Genomic DNA, 19,819 nt, shown 5'->3' with positions numbered 1-19,819 from the left:
GGGGGATATGATAGAAAAATGTAAATACATAAAGGGAATCAACACAGTACAGGAGGAGACTATATTTAAAAGAAGAAAAATTACCACAACAAGAGGACATAGTCTTAAATTAGAGGGGCAAAGGTTTAAAAATAATATCATGAAGTATTACTTTACTGAGAGGGTAGTGGATGCATGGAATAGCCTTCCAGCTGAAGTGGTAGAGGTTAACACAGTAAAGGAGTTTAAGCATACGTGGGATAGGCATAAGGCTATCCTAGACTTAAGATAAGGCCAGGGACTAATGAAAGTATTTATAAAATTAGGCAGGCTAGATGGGCCGAATGGTTCTTATCTGCCGTCACATTCTACGTTTCTATGTTTCTATAAATAAATAAAGAATTACTTCACTCGGGTGCTTCTTTAAGTTCTTTCAATTTCTGGGCTTTTTCCAGTGTCTGCTTTTAACTCCCTAAATTTCCAATTTCCTCAAACTTGTGTTGTTACCCTCACTACTCTGTTTTCTGCTAGAACTGTTTCAGAGAGTGCTTAACATTTAGTTAGACTGACAGATTGGGTGCTAAACATATTATATGCATAGAAGAAGAATAACAAAACTTACATACAATTATTTATAGGGTTCCAACATGTGGTTGGCATTAGAACTAGCATGAAAAGCCAAATCCCACAGGAATACACCAATGACCTTTCAAAGTGGAAAAAAAAATAATCCCAGTCTGGCTTCACTAATAAGTAAAGGCTGGAAACTATATTGTTGGGGTTTCAGATTTTGTAGACAATAAAAGTTGTTCCTAAGAGTTTTTGACGTAGAGAATCTTTGCATCTAGAATTCTAAGACTGGCATTATTAGAACGCAGTGCTTACTAAGGGAAAATTAAATTTGGTGAGAAGTGAGAACTAGTATCTGGAGTGTTTGGTTTAAAATCATGATTGAAAAATGTAAGGGTCCATAGTGAGATCATCAATGGTGGAACTTCCTGCAGGGCAGCTGATCATATGACTTTGCCAGGGCCCTAAAGGGATTCGGGGACCTCCCTCTGCTCTTTGGAGGGAAAATATAGGGCCCTGTGCTGCTGTTGCCACAGGCCCTCCTGGCCATGTTAGCACCTCCAGTAGTTTCTGCTCTACCGAGAGAGAGACAGGGCCATACAGAATGGAGCCTCATTTGTACCCTCGGCCGTGCAGGGCTATTCAAGCTGAAGAGGCAGAGAGAGTGGAGTACAATCCAATCTTGTCTGGTGTTTGGGATATTTTTGAACATGTAAAAATATGGGATATTGGTACATATCTAAATTGATTCATTTTTATGTTATGAATCAAGATGGTCATATTGGCGGTGGTTATAAGGCTCAGTTCTGAAGGCTCAGTTTTGCCTTTTTGTTTTTTAAATGTGGAACTAAGAGTTTGGAAATAAGAAAACCCTAGGGTTTTCTTGCTCTGGGGAAAATAGATTTGGATTGTAAAGTTCATTATAAATAGCATAATGTTTAACATGCATGTAGTTTTTGATTAATATTAACATAGCCTATGCTGAAATCAGAGGAAATATACTAAACTGTGACAAACCTGAAAACTTTCTTCACTCCCACCTAATTTGACTGCTATTTCCTGTCCTAATGTGTTTTATACCCCACCTCCTATAGACTGTAAGCTCGTTTGAGCAGGGTCCTCTTCAACCCATCATTCCTGTAAGTTTTCTTCTAATTGTCCTATTTATAGGTAAATCCCCCCCTCTCATAATATTGTAAAGTGCTACGAAATCTGTTGGCGCTTTATAAATGGCAATAATAATAATAATAAACCTGAAAATGTTGACTAATGTGAGAGTTCTTCTGACGGTACATTTACAGTTGTACTAATATCTAATTTCAATCCACAAACCGCATCAAGGCTGTCATTATAATAAAAGCTGTAAAAGTAGCAATACATTTAAAAAAACAACAAGACAGTAGAATAGAATCACAGGCACTCTAATTGTGTAAGCCGCAGGCAGATTTATTGTCACAAAATGAGTAGAAGCAGCAACGTTTCGACCAAACAGGTCTTTATCATGCTTGTTTGCGGTTCCTGCATCTTCTTAAAAAAACAAGACCGTTTCTCTGACAAAACCTTCCCATTATAATGTTATTCTTCAGAGACAGGTTGGAGTAAAATATCTCTAAGAATACACAGTACACCTCCTTGTGATATTTCCAATATACTGAATGATGGTATAACAACTCCAGTAATTGGACAACAAAGCAGCTAAATGGCAGTCAGTATTTTATTTTCCTAGCTATCCAACCAGACCTGGAATGATTATTTGAAGCAGAGGCAATGTCCCTTTCTCTTAGCCCACTAAACCAGCAGGATTCCATCCTATCCCAGGATGTTGCCAATAGCACACTGTGACACAGATGACAGATTCACACAGGCTGTGCCAGGCAGGTGAAGATTGAGAGGTTTAATGTCGCCATATATAAACAAACACACTGGTAAAGCTAATTCCAATATACAAACAAACATATTGGCTTGCTTAATTGACATACATTAAAAAAAAACATAAAGGTAGGACTACTTCACAAATATAACGAAATATATTATCAGGATTATGTTCCCAAAAAAACCCAAAAAATGGTAGGAGCTTTTACATTAGCTACAAAAATAAACCAGCCAACCAAATCCATCAAGCTGTTTGATATAAAGTATAGATACTTTAAATGGAATAGTCAGATGGACAAAAGTTTTAAATGAATAAATGAATCAAAATATGATATGGGTTAATTTCCATTATTTACAGGACATTATATAGGTTTGACCCTTTCTTTGTCATCACAGACTAACAGGCTCTATAATGTCACACATTTCGATTTAAATCTAAAATGTAACTTCTCTGAAACTTAAACTATTGCATAAAACATGGTATGTCACCTATAACTTGTTTTCACATTTTTATTTTTTGCATTTGATGCTCCATTTTCTTCTAAACCTAGATTATTATTTTTAGCAATGTAGAGCACACTTTACATCACAACGCAGTTCAATTAGAGTTTATCTTAGACTAAATAAATTCATACACAAAAATAAAAACATTATATATACTAATCAACCACAACTTTAAAACCTCCTGCCTAATATCATGTAGGTCCCCCTCATGCTGCAATAAAAGTTGTGAAGTGTTGAGGCATAGACTCCACAAGACTTCTGAATGTGTCCTGGCACAAAGACAAGCAAGTTGTGAGATGTGGACTCCATAGATCATATTTGTTGTCCCAACACATACCACAGATGCTCAATCGGATTGAGATCTGGGGAATTTGGAGGCCAAGGCAACACCTTGAACGGTTTGTCATGCTCCTCAAACCATTCCTAAACAATTTTTACAGTGTTGCAAGGTAAATTATCCTGCTGAAAGAGGCTACTGCCACCAGGGAACACCATTACCTTGAAGGGCTGAAACATCTCTAGATAGGTGGTATAAGTCAAAGGAACATCCACATGAATGCTAGGACCCAAGGTTTCCCAACAGAACATAGCCCAGAGCATAACACTGCCTTTGTTGGCCTGCCTCTTCCCACAGTGCATCCTGCTGCCATCTATTTCCCAGGTAAACAACGCACATGCACCCAGTCATTCACCTGATCTAAAAAGAAAATGTGATTCATCAGATCAGGCAACCTTCTTCCATTGCTCAATGGTCCAGTTCTGACAGTCAAATCCCCATTGAAGATGCAGTAGGCGGTGGGCAGAGGTCATCATGGGCACTCTGGTTGGTCTGCAGCTACGCAGACCCATATATAGCAAACTGCAATGTTCTGACACCTTTCTATCATGGCCAGCATTATGTTTTTCAGCAATTTTTACCCTTCATTCCCCATATGCATCAATGAGCCTTGAGTGCTCATGACCCTGATGCTGGTTCACTGGTTGTCTTTCCTTACTCCACTTTTGGTAGGTAACCACTGCATGAGGCAGAACACCTCACAAGACTTGCTGTTTTGGAGATGCTCTGACCAAGTTGTCTAACCATCACTATTTGGCCCTTGTCAAAGTCACTCAGATCTTCTCACTTGCCAATTTGTCCTGCTTCCAAAACATGAAATTCAAGAACTGACTGTTCTCTTGCTGTCTAACATATCCCACCCCTTGACAGGTGCATCTGTAACAATATAATCAATGTTATTCAGTGGTTTTAATGTTGTGGCTGATCTGTATATATATAATAAAATACATATATAAAAGAGTGTTTTATATATATATATATATATATATATATATAGATATATCACAAACAGAATTAATGGCATGATATGTTATTTTACATCTTGCCTCATTACCATATAGTTGTAGTCATGAATAATTTTGTCAAGGAAGCGATCTTCTTCTTTGATGTTATGAAAAGTACAGAAACACTCCTACAACATTATCAGCATAGGTTAAACATAGCACCAAATTCTTCCTTAAAGGGATACTCCAGCCTGAAAATTGTACATATTTTCAGCAGTTCGTTGTGGACCCAGAGTTAATTTTGCACCTTTGGAAAAGAGTGAGTATAGATGTATACAATTGTGTTTAAAAGTTTGCATACCCTAACAGAAATTTTGGCATTGATTTTGAAAACAGGGCGGCAAAGAACACTTTATTTACGGACTTTTGATTTTATTTAAGTTCCAATTTATTTTGTTCGTGTTTCTTCAATTTGGTTTCCTGCATTTCCGACTGGGAGATCTACCAAGAAGTTCACAACAATACCTGATGGGCATTTAACCTTCTTGCATGTTGTAAGTGCAGACAATAAAGTGTTTACTATATTTTAAAGTGGTACACTATGTTCTTTTATCTTCTTTCCCTTAAAGTTAAAATGCTGGGATAAAGAAGATTACATTGATCCTCCTGTCTACATCCAACGTACATATATGGGGAGATTTTTCTATTATATTTTGAAAATAGAACTGAATATGCAAAAAAAGGGTAGAGATCATATGAAGCCATTTATTATCACATAGTTGTTTGGCTCCTTTTTAAATAATAATGATAACAGAAATCACCTAAATGGCCCTGATCAGGTTTACATACCCTTGAATGTTTGGCCTTGTTACAGACACACAAGGTGACACACGCAGGTTAAATGGCAATTAAAGGTTAATTTCCCACATGGGTGGCTTTTTAAATTGCAATTGGTGTCTGTGTATAAATAGTCAATGAGTTTGTTAGCTCTTATGTGGATGCACTATGTCCTTCCCCCCATCCCCCTCAATGCTTTCCTATGGACGTCAGCATCTTCTCACTGTGGTTTTCACAGTGAGAAGCGTGGAAGCGCCTCTAGCGGCTGTCAATGAGACAGCCACTAGAGGCTGGATTAACCCTCAGTGAAACATAGCAGTTTCTCTGAAACTGCTATGTTTACAGCTGCAGGGTTAACCCTAGATGGACCCGGCACACAGACCACTTCATTGAGCTGAAGTGGTCTGGGTGCCTATAGTGGTCCTTTAAGAACTAAGGGTATGCAGACTTTTAAAAAGGGGTCATTTCAGCGACCGGCCCTATGACATTTTTTGAGAGAATGTGCCTAAACGAATCCACGCGAAAAGGCTTAATAACGACGATGTACACACACATATGCTCAGAAACAAAGGAATGGGGTCCACTAACATACACAGAGGCGTGGGAAAGGGATCTGGGGGAGGTGCTGGAGGGGGAGGATTGGAGGGACATTTGGGAGGCAAACCACAACGTATCCATCTGTGTAACATTACAGGAACAATCCTACAAAACAATGTTTAGGTGGTACACCACCCCAGTCACACTGCACCGCATGAGACAAACACCCACTGATGAGTGTTGGAGGGGTTGTGGACACAGGGGCACATACCTTCACATGTGGTGGGAATGCCCCAAAGCTCAACGATACTGGTCTCAGATACATCTCGTACTGTTTGGAATTTTCCATAAAGCACCTGACCTTGTCCCATGGACATACCTCCTAAACAGACCCATAGTTAACTGGACGAGAGAGGAACAAAAATTAGTACATAAAATCACTCTGGCGGCTAGGAGAGCTATGGCGCAAACTTGGCTACAAACGGAATTACCCAACATCCAGAGAGTAATAGGAAACATAAAGGAGGTACACCTAATGGATAGCCTAACGGCTAGACTGAGAGGGACCACATCTAAATTCGACAAATTATGGGAGCCTTGGCATGACTATGTTCTTCTCAATCCCCCCTAGATCAACAGTTTACCAAAAGCTTCACATTAATTGCAAGCCGAGCTGGGACGTCGCATGGGACCTCCCCCCCCCCCCCCCTCTTCCTTCCGCTTTTTCTCTCTTTCTTCTCTTCTTTTTCTTCTCTCCCTCTGCGTCTTTCCTTCCCTACAAATTAGGGGTAGGGAGAACGTGGGGATCCTTCTCATAATCTCCAGAACACTAGCGAATAACCACACAACACACTTCAGTGCATAACCTGTACTCAAACTCGAAGTGCCAGACAAATACGCAGGTACACAACAACTGGTGAGGTCCCGAGTGGAGGGACTTGTCGCTCTGGCCCATTGAGTTACGATATGTTCCGTAATGTCATGTTATGTTTTTATTTTTTCTAATGTTTTATAATGGTTACACCTATACAACGCAAAGAAGGAAAATATAAGAAAAAATGCCTTGGCGGACTGTGATGATGATAGCATTATGATATGGGAGGACTTGTCTCAGCATAACTGTACAGCCTGAAATTATGTACTCATGATGAATATGTTTCGTGGCTTCTGCGCAAGCCCATACACTGTTTGAAGCATAACTCTGTCTGCCAAGATGCAAAAATAAAGTATTTAAAAAAAAAAAAAAAAAGGGGTCATTTCATTTTTTTCTTTGTTGCCATATTTTGTTTTATGATTGTGGCCAGAAATAAAATACATGTGTTTTGCCTGCTCCCTTTTTTTTTGTTAAAAATGGTACATATATTACCAATTCTCCGAGGGTATGCAAACTTGTGAGCACAACTGTATATATGTAGGTGGGTGCTAGTGGCTTCTTTATGCCTTTTGACACAGTCAATATTCAGCAATACCAGAACAGACTGGTAAATCATACTCAGGATACAAAGTGCAGACTGAAATGGCAAAAGAATGCAATATTGTGCTCTGTCCATTTAAAGGCTGGCAGGGACTTCATAGAGTATTGTTTGGAATATAAGAAACAAATGAAAGATCATTGACTGCAAATATGAAGCTACGTTCTTACATTCCAGCTCCCACACAAGTCACTTTATTTTGAGCAACAATTTAATGAGAAAAGCAGATTTGCCTAGACAAGGCAATCTGTCGGAAAGAAAAAATAATGAAATCTTTCTGGTGCTTATTTACCAAAGGACAATGGCACAATGTGCTAAGAAATGCATATAAAACAAAGAATTTGCCCCAGTCACAAAATTTAAATATGCATATTGGTTCCCACTGACGAAAAATATTTGGCTGCAATATAAAATGGATCTGTCATTCAATATCTGCTGAGTCAATGTATAGTAGTACATTATGTGAGCCAAATAGCTAGACCATAAAGAGACTAAAAGGGAACGGACACTTCTCTGAAAACTGCAACACTGAATTAAAGGGACACTCCAGGCACCCAGACCACTTCTGCCGATTGGAGTGGTCTGGGTGCTAACTCCCACTACCCTTAACCCTGCAACTGTAATTATTGCAGTTTTCTATAAACTGCAATAATTACCTTGCAGGGTTAACTCCACCTCTAGTGGCTGTCTACTAGAAGTGGGTACTTCCTGGTTTATGGTCGCTGAAATCCCCATAGGAAAGCATTGAAAGCATCTTTCAATGCTTTCCTATGGGGAGGTCTAATGCGCGTGCGCGGCATTGCCGCGCATGCGCATTAGGTCTCCACCACCGCCGGCCGTGCATGCGCAAAGGTCTCCCCCGCTGGATGACATTGGCGGGGGAGGAGCGTGGGCGGACCCTGAACCAGCGCCGAGGGACATCGGTGCTGGATACAGGTAAGTCACTGAAGGGGTTTTAACCACTTCAGCAACCTGGGATGAGGGTGGGAGGGAGAGGGGACCTGCAGTGCTAGGAAAACTGATTGTTTTCCTGGCACTAGAGTGTCCCTTTAAATACTGATAATCCCCTATAACTTGTTATAGGATTATAGGGTTGTAAAAGTGTTGTGTTCTGAAAAGTGGTGAAAATATATAAGGTAGCATAGTAAAATACAATGTACCTGCTGTTTTTACAGGTTTCAAAGGTGACTGCCCCACTTTTAGTAATTTAGACCATTTTTAAAAATTCATACATGACCCCATTGTTTCATTGTTTCTCCTTGTCTCTGTATGCTTTCTCTATGCTTCTATAGAGAACACCAGGTGCAAAGAACAGAGCTTGTAATAATGATTGACAGGGAGTCAAGATGGAGGCACCCGGTTGCAAGTGTCAATTTCTACATTTAATTTTATATTTCACACCTCACAAATGCCTTGATTTTGACAGCCAGTGCCGAACGCTCCACACAGCAAACAAGGAGTGTTATGCTCTCCCGATGCCAGTCCTCAGTGCCCACCTAGCAGTTTATCCAGGTGTTGGGCAGCACTACTCTGCAGCAAGAGAGTGGTTATACTGCTTGGGAGTCACAGGACAAGAGAACATCAGGGAAAACACAGCATGGGTTAATAACAGGAGGCTGAGTTTGGAAGTATGTCCTTTATTTTTAAATACATGTTAGTGTGTTAAACTCACATGTGACAGTGACTACTAGAATGCTAAATATTAATAAACCGATGCCCTCCACTTACTGTCTCTTTAGCCAGATAAAACATGTTTACATCCATTCAGATTCCAGATAATGAGCTTATTTGTACAAGGCCCTCTCACCTCTCATCCTGTAAACATTTATCATTTATACAAAGTTTCTTCATGTCACTGTATAGTGCTGTGGACTATATTGGCACACAAACTAAAGACTAATAATGTGTTTTTAACATACAATCCATGGTTGAGAACTGTGACATGCCTCCCAACCATCACGTTTTCTGTGGGACAGCCCCAATTTCCAGGTCCTGTTCCGACTTTGTTCCCTGTTGTCCCACTTTTTGGGACCCCAGGTAACTGTCCCCTACAAGCATAGCGCAAGCATATCATTTAACGCTCTTGTACCTCACTCAGAGCATTCGTACTCTGCAGACAGCAATGAAACAGTGCTCCCTGTATGGTCTGCCCTTGGTGGGTTGGCCTACGTAATTGTCAGGCAGCCTGGTGTGTATTCATGCCAGCCTGACATGTCAATTCTATGGGTGGACCACCCCCCCCCTCCCTCCCCCCACCTTTCTGGTGGGTCTGACCCCTTTGGAGGTATGTTGTGAGGAGGCTTCAACTGCACATTTATTAATAATTATTTCTATGCATTAACATATTCTAGGTGAAAATTCTAAATGCAAAGTAAAGTATAGTGGTTTAAAATGTGATTATAATAGCTTTTACTCTTTACAATTATATCTCTTCAATATTAACAGCAGTACTAAGAAGAGGAGTGAGTCTCCTGTCAAACACCCATACTCTCCTGAAACGGTTATAGGTGTAACTGGAAAAAACAAAACATAATAAAAACAAAACCTCCTTACCCTGTTGTCTTCTTGGACTGCCCAGTCCGGGGACAATGCTGTCTTGTGGTGCCCTTGAGAACAGTTGGCAAATTGGAAAAGACTAGAAAACATTTGTCTGTTTTCTTGTGTATCTGCAAATATTGCATCCTGGAAGTTCACCCCATGTGGGAGTAAATTGTAATTCTCATCCATTCTACAAGAAAAAAAAAAAAAAAAAAGACAGAAGGAAATTGGATAAAAATAAATAAAATAAAGATGGATTTCATTTTCTTAAAATGCCTTTGTGTCTGCTCCACAGTATCACAATTCCCCAGTGGCAGTGATTGATCATTTTACAAGTAAAAACTTCTGTAATCAAATAATCGTCTTTCCATTTGTAAACACGCCAGTGCCACTCCAGAAGTGCCATAATCGTGTAATCCCAAGTTTTGTTCTTTTGTTTAACAAGTTACAGCAAAATCATGCAATTTATCTTGACAAATATGTTTTTGCCCAGATGTGCTAGTTAATTAAATCACCATCTTTTGTGATAGAATCACAGTGGACATGTTTGGCTACTTGTCTTTCTGGCATAGGGTTCAGATATATTAAATGTATAATATATCGTAACAAAAACATTCAGTATTGGCTGTGTTCCCAGACAGTGCATGAAATAGTGAAGACTTTCCATAAAGTAAGGGACTCCGAGGATTTAAACTTATCATGGTCAGTAAGGTATCATCAATCAAGAATGGCAATGTGGAAATGATGGCGCATGTATCAAATGCATTATCCGTGTCCTCTGACATTTCCATGTGGGGAAAGTGTCTTGTTTAGGTCAATGTATTAAAGTGGAAGTAAAGGAGATATATGTAATGATGAAAGTGATTTGTTTTGACCTGTGTGGAACGTAACTAGCTCTGATTCGTTTATTCTCAGGATGAAAAACTATGACAGCAAACAGAAACTGGATGCCAAAATACAGAATTGGTAGAACTATACCTAGAAATATTGCACCTTGTTTAAGAGATGGAGGTTATAATACTAAATAGACTTTAATTGAAGGAGCTGGACCTTATGCACAGTGTGAGAAAGAACCCATTTTAAAATCCATTGAATGACAGTCAGAAGATGTACCTCTGCTTGAGGTCTGAGAGCACAAGTGTAAACTGGAAAGGGCAGGACCATATTTAACATTATTTGTGGAACACCAACTCATTGGGCAAATTAGGACTTGGGACTTGTTCACAGAGACTTCCCTAGATGCATACTACTGCATCCATGATTTTTCTTCAAAACAAATTTTAAATAAATTCAATAACTATGAAAGTGCAGTTATCATATCAAACAGAATCTGGTTTCTCTGATGAATACAATTGTATTCATTGAACCAATAATGTGTGATAGTGAGTGGAGCAATTTACCATATATGAGACAAAAAAGAAGTATATATATATACAAACTGTTATCGGTATTAGGTGTAGCTTCCAGCAATAATGATGTATATAAAAGGAAAAAAGAGAAAACAGTAGTAGTGCAGATTGTCTACATAAAAAATATAAGCATATGTATTGGTCCACAGGTTGAAAAATATCACTTTAAGAAATGCTATGGTAGAATTCCCATAGGAAAAAATTACATAGATTTATTATCTGCCACATGCAGAGAAAATGGTACATAAATACATAAAATAAAATAGAAAATAGGGTGACAAGCCCCTTACTAGATTCGTTGGTGAGTATGACACATATATGTCAACTCACTATTAGAGCCTTATGTATTGGGGTGGCAGGCTGCTTTGTCCGGCGTTCTCCCTGCTCGGCTGCAGGAAACTTTTCACATGTGTTGCCATATACCGGAACAAACGCTTCAGGACTCCGTGGTCTGCAAGCTCCTCCCCCTTTTGTGACATCAACGCGTTTCGCCAATCGGCTTCCTCAGGACGTGAGCACTCCCTCCGTTTCTCATGTCGGGCCTTGTGCGGAGGTGGGCCGTTGGGATTGGCGCGGGAAGAACTCTGCGATCCTCGCAGAGTTCAGGTGGGACAGTCCTGTGGCTGCTTTGCCAGCTTGGTCGGCGAGGCCCAATTGGAGCAGGAGGGCTTCCAGTTCGGGGTAGCTGTGTGATCTGTAGGCAGTCCCCTGGTGAGTAAACATGATCGCCCTTCGTGTTCCCCAGCGGTAGGGTATATTCTTAAGGCGCAGCTGTTGCAGGAGCGGCTGTAGGGTTTTCCTCCAGGTGAGGGTTGTGCGTGTGAGGTCTGGGAACATCGTTAACCTTCAAAGGTTAAGGGGGTCTTCGCTCGTGCTGCATTTTGGAGCATGGCTTTCTCCTGTATGGACTGGAACCTAATGATAAGATCCGCAGTAGCCGCTGGGGGTGCCGACTTTGATTTTGGGAGGCGAAACATCCCGTCAAGCCTCAGTGATTTTGTCTGTTTAGGAGGTAGAAGGACTACAATTAGGCGTCTGACATTGTGTGGCAGGTCAGTGAGGGTGACCGACTCCGGAATTCTACGGATTTTTAAATTGTATTTTCTCCATTGGTCTTCCATATTGTCCATCCTGTGAGCCGTGGCAAGTTGTTGCTGTTTTAGACCCTCGATCTGCCGTTCGACCGAGGTGAGCCTGGTGTCGTGGGTGCTTGTAGAGGCTTCTAGGAGGGCAATTTTGGCCGTTGCGCCTTCAATTGCATCTTTAAAGTAGGCCATGTCCGTGGCAATGTCTTTGCGCAGGTCTGCCAACATGGTTTTGAGCAGATCCGCTGTCACAGGCGCCCCGGCTGGTGGTTGTGTGGGAGAACGTTCAGGTGGCAAGCCTAGTGCTGGGCCTCTGTATGGTACCTCTCCGAGATCCGGGGGGGTGCCATCTGAGAAGTGGACAGAACTTTCCTCTTCCAGTGCCATCTTGTGCCATGTGGCCTGCTGTGTGTTTCGCAGCATTTCTCCGATATCTCAGACTTTAGGGCTTTTCCTGGGTTTGTTTTTTTTGTGTTTTCTGCCCATCGTGTTCCCCGACAAGGGATTAAGGGAGTTGGCTGGTTGTGTGTCCAATGTCCACCACAAAATTGCGATTATTGCTACGGTCGGTTCAGAGCTCCAGCTAATGCGTCCATTCTGTTCCGCGGTTAGCTCCGCCCCTTAAATTATTTTATTAAGGAGAATTTTAAAAAAGACAATACATTTAATACATCAATCATTACATTTATAGATTATTCTTCCTTTTTTCTCTCTCTTATTTTTCTCTTTTTCAACATACAAGACATACTATACAACATTTGCTCGAGGTTTAAAAAACATGTCATAGGTATTTCACTAGACCATAGTATTCAAGCTCAGGGTCTTATCTCTTACTTCGTTATCACATACTTATCTAATAGATCTAGCCATTGTATATAAATTATATTATTTCTCCTTGCTTTTGGGCAAACCCATTAAAACCTTTTTCCATATTCAGCTGATATCTTACTTGCTCTGTAAGTTCTGATAAAGTGGATACATTTTTTCGATTTCCATTTTCTGGCTATTAATGGTTTAGATGCAGTCATTACATGGGTAATTAAAATCAAATTTTTATTTTCACAGTTTTTATAAGGCAAATTCCGGTGTGTTTAATTTCAATGTTATTTCCATATTTCTTAGAAACATAAAAACTAGGTTTTTCTATCATGGGGCAATCCCACCATATGTGGATATATGTCCCTTTATATACGGTATGTTACATCTACAACAGATGTCCTGTTTTTGTGTATATATTGCTTTTAATTTTGTGGGAACCATATACTAGCAGTTCATTACCTTAAAGGAACACTATAGTCACCTAAATTACTTTAGCTAAATAAAGCAGTTTTAGTGTATAGATCATTCCCCTGCAATTTCACTGCTCAATTCACTGTCATTTAGGAGTTAAATCACTTTGTTTCTGTTTATGCAGCCCTAGCCACACCTCCTCTGGCTATGATTGACAGAGCCTGCATGAAAAAAAATGGTTTCACTTTCAAACAGATGTAATTTACCTTAAATAATTGTATCTCAACCTCTAAATTGAACTTTAATCACATACAGGAGGCTCTTGCAGGGTCTAGCAAGATATTAACATAGCAGGGGATAAGAAAATCTTAATTAAACAGAACTTGCAATAAAGAAAGCCTAAATAGGGCTCTCTTTACAGGAAGTGTTTGTGGAAGGCTGTGCAAGTCACATGCAGGTGTGACTAGGGTTGTGACTAGGGTTCATAAACAAAGGGATTTAACTCCTAAATGGCAGAGGATTGTAGCCCATGGAACAGCGCAGCTAAGGGGAGTGGGTCTTGACAGAGCTAGGAGGCGGGCATATGTGGAAAGGGGAGTTATGGTCAGGTGGTCACAAGGGGTGTGGCCATTAACAGGATGCCAGATATTAATAACCAGCATCTTAGATCAGGAGCCATTTTAAGTAATCACACTTACCTGTTGTTGTGCTGGCAGGCAGGGAGAGGAGTGTGGCCAGACAGAGCAGCAGGCAGGGAGAGGAGTGAGCAGGGGGCCAGACAGAGCTGCAGGCAGGGAGAGGACTGAGCAGGGGGCCAGACAGAGCTGCAGGCAGGGAGAGGAGTGGGGCCAGGCAGAGCTGCAGGCAGGGAGAGGAGTGGGGCCAGGCAGAGCTGCAGGCAGGGAGAGGAGTGGGGCCAGGCAGAGCTGCAGGCAGGGAGAGGAGTGGGGCCAGACAGAGCTGTTGGCAGGGAGAGGAGTGAGCAGGGGGCCAGACAGAGCTGCAGGCAGGAAGAGGAGTGGGGCCAGGCAGAGCTGCAGGCAGGGAGAGGAGTGGGGCCAGGCAGAGCTGCAGGCAGGGAGAGGAGTGGGGCCAGACAGAGCTGTTGGCAGGGAGAGGAGTGAGCAGGGGGCCAGACAGAGCTACAGGCAGGCTGCTTTTCAGCCAGGAGCTGAGCAAGCACAGATCAAGGAGCAAGGTGGGCTCAGTGAGCTGTGGCACCCAGGGCTGCTTTTTATTCCCAGTACGGCCCTGCTGAGAGACCGCCTTGGTGAGGCCTTGCCGTCCGGCTCTGGGAGCTCCCTGGGACAGAGGCCGGTCAGGAGGACAAGGCACCCCCTCCCTTTCAGAGGTTGAGCCTCAGCAGGGTTACAGGCTCCCGGCATCCACGGAACCATTCTGGAGGCGGCGGGCAGGAAGGCCGCAAGTGGAATCAGGTCGCGGGAGGTGTCGCTGGGCGGCCGTACAAACACGGCGTCGAGTGAGGTAGGAGTTGCAGGCTGCTGGTTCGGGAACAGAATCTGACACTGCCGACCGTTCGGGAAGTGAACGTGGAGGTAGGGGAAATAGCAGAGGGGCTAAAACTGCCGAACGTTCGGGAGGTGAACGTGGAGGTAGCCATACTGCCGACCGTTCGTTTGCCGAACGGGGAGGTAAGAAAACTGCCGAACGTTCGGTAGTTGAGTGTGGAGGTAGCCATACTGCCGACCGTTCGGTAGTTGAATGTAGAGGTAGCCATACTGCCGACCGTTTGGCTGCCGAACGGGGAAGCAGGAAAATCTGCTGAACGTTCGTTTTTTTTGCTTCCTCTGTTGCAGGTACAGCAGGAGAGGTGGCGGATGGAGACAGGAGTTCGGGCAAACGGCCAGTGCAGACGGGGATCTACAAGGAAGGGAGGATCAGTACGGCAGGCTTGGCAGCAGGACTTGGGAGCGCTGGAAGTGCTGTTGGCAGTGGCGGAGTTAGGACAGCAGGAGTTCATCGCCCGGGTGAGTCGACCTCTGACACCATTGCCCCTTCGGTTGCCATGCCAAGGGTAGCACCGGTGGTTGGCCCCGGTACGGGTCAGGCTGGTGACGGCGGGGGGGCAGTTGGTAGGCAGGGGGCTACAAGGGCAGTGACTGGACCGGAGGGTTATGGTGATACACAAGACGCCCTACCCAGGTCTTCTTCTTCTCCTTACAGATCACTGGAGCATCCTTCCATGGGCCGTGAGAGGGCCCAGGACACAGGGACCGGATGATTGGCAAGTACTCCTGGTCCTTGGACGGCGGAATCTCGACGGATACCCCCACGCTCTCGACCAAAGGAGCGACTGGTGAATCTGCTAATACAGATAAGTCTGGCAATTTTACATGGTTTGCGGTCATTGTTAGATAGTTGGGGCTCTGGGCAGGATCAGCCAGGGATTTAATTTTTGGGCGTGTCTGGGAACCAAGCCCGGGGGTTTAGGGGTTTAAGTTAGCGCAGTCAGAAGCAGGAAAGTTGGTAGTCACGGCTGGGGCATCAACATCGATGTGTACGGAGGGCGGAAATGAACGCGCGGAACTGGCGGGTAGCAACCCTGATGCTGCACGGCAGGATGTGCACATATCCTTCGCGGGGCCGCTTGGTTGCAAATTAAAACATTGGACTTGAAGGGAAGGATTTGGAAGGGTGGGTTCCTTGAAATTTTGTGCTTCTCCCATTGGGGAAGTGCATTTGATTTGAAGGACAAGGACGCTAACAAGGAGGGGGAGGGATAAGTATAGGATGATCCTGAAGTCCTTTGGCAATTGGTTGCGAGCGTTCTGCATTTGGGCCGGCGTGATTGGCAAGAAGTGTCCAGGGAAGTGCTCACAGCTCTTTTGTTATTTAGACGGTAATTGGGAGGCTCATAGAAAGTATGGGGGTCTAGCCTGGGGGCGCTACGACAAGCAGCTGCGGGAGGGTTTCCCACTCGGCTTTGTTCCCCCCCCTTTTTTCTGGATCGCCGTCTGGAATGTCGGTTGCATGAATAGAAATCGGTGGTGGAATTTCCAGAGGTAGTGCGAGGTAGGTTGGCGGAACACCTCACCCCCCTTCACCGTCCCGCCCTTGGGGAGTCTTCGGGTACCCCCCCCTTTTGGGGGTAGTGCCGAAGAAGGAGCCGGGGAAGTTCCGGCTCATACATCACCTTCGTACCCAAAAGGGTTGTCAGTCAACGACGACATTGACGAGGGTTTACGCTCGGTGTCTTCTACATTATTCGACACGGCTGTCGAGTTGGTTTGGCATGCAGAGCGGGGGGCGGTAGTGGCGAAAGCTGCTGGGGAATCGGCTGTCTGTCTGTTACCTTTTGGGTTGTTGGGTTGACGGGGAGCTCTTCATTGACCTTTGTTTGCCCATGGGACGTTCCATCTCATGTGTGTATTTTGAGAAGTTTAAGACTTTCTTGGTAGGGATAGTTAAGGTGGAGTCGGTAGCAAGTTTATAGTTCATTATCTGGATGACTCCTCCGTGTCGGTCCCGCCGGTTCGGAGGATTGCCGCTTACGGTTGCGAACTCTGGAATGGGTCGCCCAAGTGTTTGGGGTCCCTTTGGCGGCTGACAAACAGTGGGACCGACCTCATGTCTCAGTTTCTTGGGTTTGGAAATAGATTGGATGGCAGGGGAATGTCAATTGCCGGTAGACAAATTGGTGGCATTACGTCAGGCTGTCCGGGAGGCTGGGGCAGCGCGTAAGGTGACGTCGAGACCAATGCAATCATCGCTCGGGCGTTAGAACTTGCTTGTAGCATTGTTCCAGTGGGGCGGGTTTTTCAATAGGTTGTTAGCAAAGGCGACATGTGGGGTTAGTTCCTTGGGTTACGATCCCGATGTGGGAGGATTTGGCTGTGCGGGATGTGTTCCTTAGGGACTTTATTGGCAGGGTCTCTTCCGGGAGCCCACGGGTCAAGCTAAGGAATTGGTACTTTTTACAGACGCCTCGGGGTGTGAGGGGTTTGGATCGTATTTTGCGGGACACTTGGGTGCGGAACCGTGGCTGGAGGAGTGGAAGGCGGACCCTATAATTCGTAATCTGGAATTTTGGAATCGTCTCCCTTGGTAGTTGCGTTTGCACTAGGGGTCCGAGGTTACGGGATACTAAAGTGAGCTTTCTTTCAGACGACATGGCGGTCGTGTCCGTGGTTACTCATTTGTTGGCCTTGTCTTCTCCGGTTATTCGCTTGTTGCGGCATTTTGGGTTGTTTTGCATGCAATTTTAACATAGTTTTTAGGGCACGTCATGGGCCCGGTTTCTTGAATGTTGTCGCTGACGCGCCGTCTTGTTGCTGGAAGAAATTCTGTGCGGTGGCGCCGGGGGCTCAGTTGGAGGGTCTGGTCTGTCCAGACGACATGTGGCAGCTAGGGACCTCCTGTTTGGACGCCTAATCAAGGAATCGTTAGCCGAGTATTTGGAAGGCGTATGTTAAGGTCAGGAGGGAGTGGGAGGAGGTGTGCGGATGCGTGGGTGGCCACCATTCTGCTGAGGTACGGGCGGATACACTATTGTGGTTTTGCGCAGGTTGTTTGCTGCTGGGGCCTCTCATCTCATGGTGGATAGGCACATGGCTGCCTTGGCTTTTCTGTTTCAGTTGAGTGGCAGGCAGGATATTAATAAAAGTTTCCTTATGCGCCAAGCTGTCGGAGGACGCCTGATCCCAGGAGGCCGGTGTCGATAGGGATTCTGAGGCAGCTGGTAGGGGTGCTCCCGGGCCCCTGTTACTCTCGCCATGAAGTACTTTTAATCTCGCTTGCGTTTGCGTTAGCGTTCTTTGGGGCGTTCCGGGTAAGTGATTTAGTGAGTGGTTGTCGAGCGGGCAGTGGAAGAATCCAGGTGGAGGATGTTGACGTGCGGCAGGATCGCATTTGTCGCGAGTTTGAGGCGCTCAAAAAAACAAACAAACAAAAAAAAAACATGTTTTGTTTGGGGGCTTGGTCACACCTTATGAGTTTCCGGGGTCATCAGTGTGTCCGGTTGCCTGTGCAACTGCATATGTGCGGGCCCGCCCAAGGGGGACGGGCTCCCTTTTCTCTCATGAGGAGGGGTCGTCATTATCGGAGTACCAGTTTTCAGGGTTTTCAGTAGGGGTTGGGTCCTCGGCAGTTTGGTACACATTCGCTCAGAATTGGGGCTGCTGCAGAAGCAGCCAGGTTGGGCCTTGGTGACGAGTCGGTTAAGCGGATTGGATGGTGGGAGTCCGTCAGGTTCCGGTCATATGTAAGGTTAGACCGTATTAAAAAAAAAAAAAAAATGAAATGAAATGGAAAAACAATGTTGCATGTAAATGGTACAGTTACGCTTACGGGTTGTGGTTACATGTGGTTAACCTGTTTCTTTTCCTCCGAAGGTTCGATCGCCTGGTTGGTGGGCAACTCATTCATCCATTGGGAGCGCAAGAGAGCTGCAGTTCGACCCCAAGGAGGACAGCTGGGCTTTCCACAGCGCGTGGTCAAGTTATTGTGGTTTGGCTATAGGGATTTTGATGGACAGAAGTCTGCTCAGAACTTTGGAGGCGTTTAGGTGCAGGGCAGTTACAAGATTTTCTGCTGCTTTATGCAGTTGGTAATGATTTTGGGGGGGTACCCCAGAGGGAGCTAGTGCACCGTAGGTAACAGGATTTAGACGGATTGAGGGCTTGGGTGCCAGGTGTAATCTCGAGTTGGTCGGAATGGGTGCCCCGGTTCCTTGGGCGTCACGCTAGGGATCTGATGGCAGTGTCTGGGGGCAGGGGACAAGTTAATAAGCGGTTGTTCATTTTCGTGAGATGTATAGGGGGAGTGGTTGTGCGACATATAGATCTGGAAGCGAGGCTCCATGGTTATTATAGGTATGATGGGATGCACCTTTCCAATGTCGGTAATGAGTTTCTTAATTTTGGTTCAAGAAGGCCTGCAGCGTGCGTTGTTTCTGCTGGGGGGGGGGGCGCTCAGATGGCTTGAGGGGTCAAGCCCTGAGCTGTGGCGGAAGATATTGGAAGTGAGGTAGTTTTGCTAGCTGGAAGCTTGGTTGGTTAACAATGTTTACATGGTTGAATTTGGTATTTGGTAGGTTGGAACCCGTAGGTGGTTCTCAGCCTGGTGGGGTAGGGGTGTCGGCGGTATGCCCCTACTATCTAAATTTGGAGGTTGGAACCCGGAGGTGGTTCTCAACCTGGTGGGGTAGGGGTGTCTCGGTATGCCCCTACTACGAAAATCAATTGGTATGAGGCATGTTGTGGCCATGTTGGTTATGTCAATTATGTATGGTTATGTGTTATTGTATTATATGTTAGGGGTCATTGCCGGTGGGTCTAGTACTGTTAATAATTGGGGTAAAATACAGATTATGTGATCTTGGGAATGTTTGGCAATGACCCAAATTATTATTTATATATTTATTATATTTAATAAAGCCGTGGCAAAGTTTTTCTCCACTTTAACCCCTTAAGGACACATGACATGTGTGACATGTCATGATTCCCCTTTATTCCAGAAGTTTGGTCCTTAAGGGGTTAAATCTGTG

General features: G+C 44.2%; 1 protein-coding gene across 1 annotated transcript in view; it reads right to left on the bottom strand.

Moving 5' to 3' along the window:
• Positions 1-19,819, bottom strand: part of CCDC3 (coiled-coil domain containing 3) — a 124,566-nt gene that overhangs the window by 71,437 nt on the left and 33,310 nt on the right. Inside the window, exon 2 of the mRNA XM_063448219.1 lies at positions 9,606-9,780. Coding sequence (XP_063304289.1) covers positions 9,606-9,780 — 175 coding nt within the window. The remainder of the gene's footprint in view (positions 1-9,605; positions 9,781-19,819) is intronic.

This window comes from Pelobates fuscus, chromosome 3, assembly GCF_036172605.1.
Source record: "Pelobates fuscus isolate aPelFus1 chromosome 3, aPelFus1.pri, whole genome shotgun sequence".
Taxonomy (NCBI): Eukaryota; Metazoa; Chordata; class Amphibia; order Anura; family Pelobatidae; genus Pelobates; species Pelobates fuscus.
The sequence above is the reverse complement of the archived record's forward strand: the minus strand, read 5'-3'. Positions and strand labels throughout refer to the sequence as shown.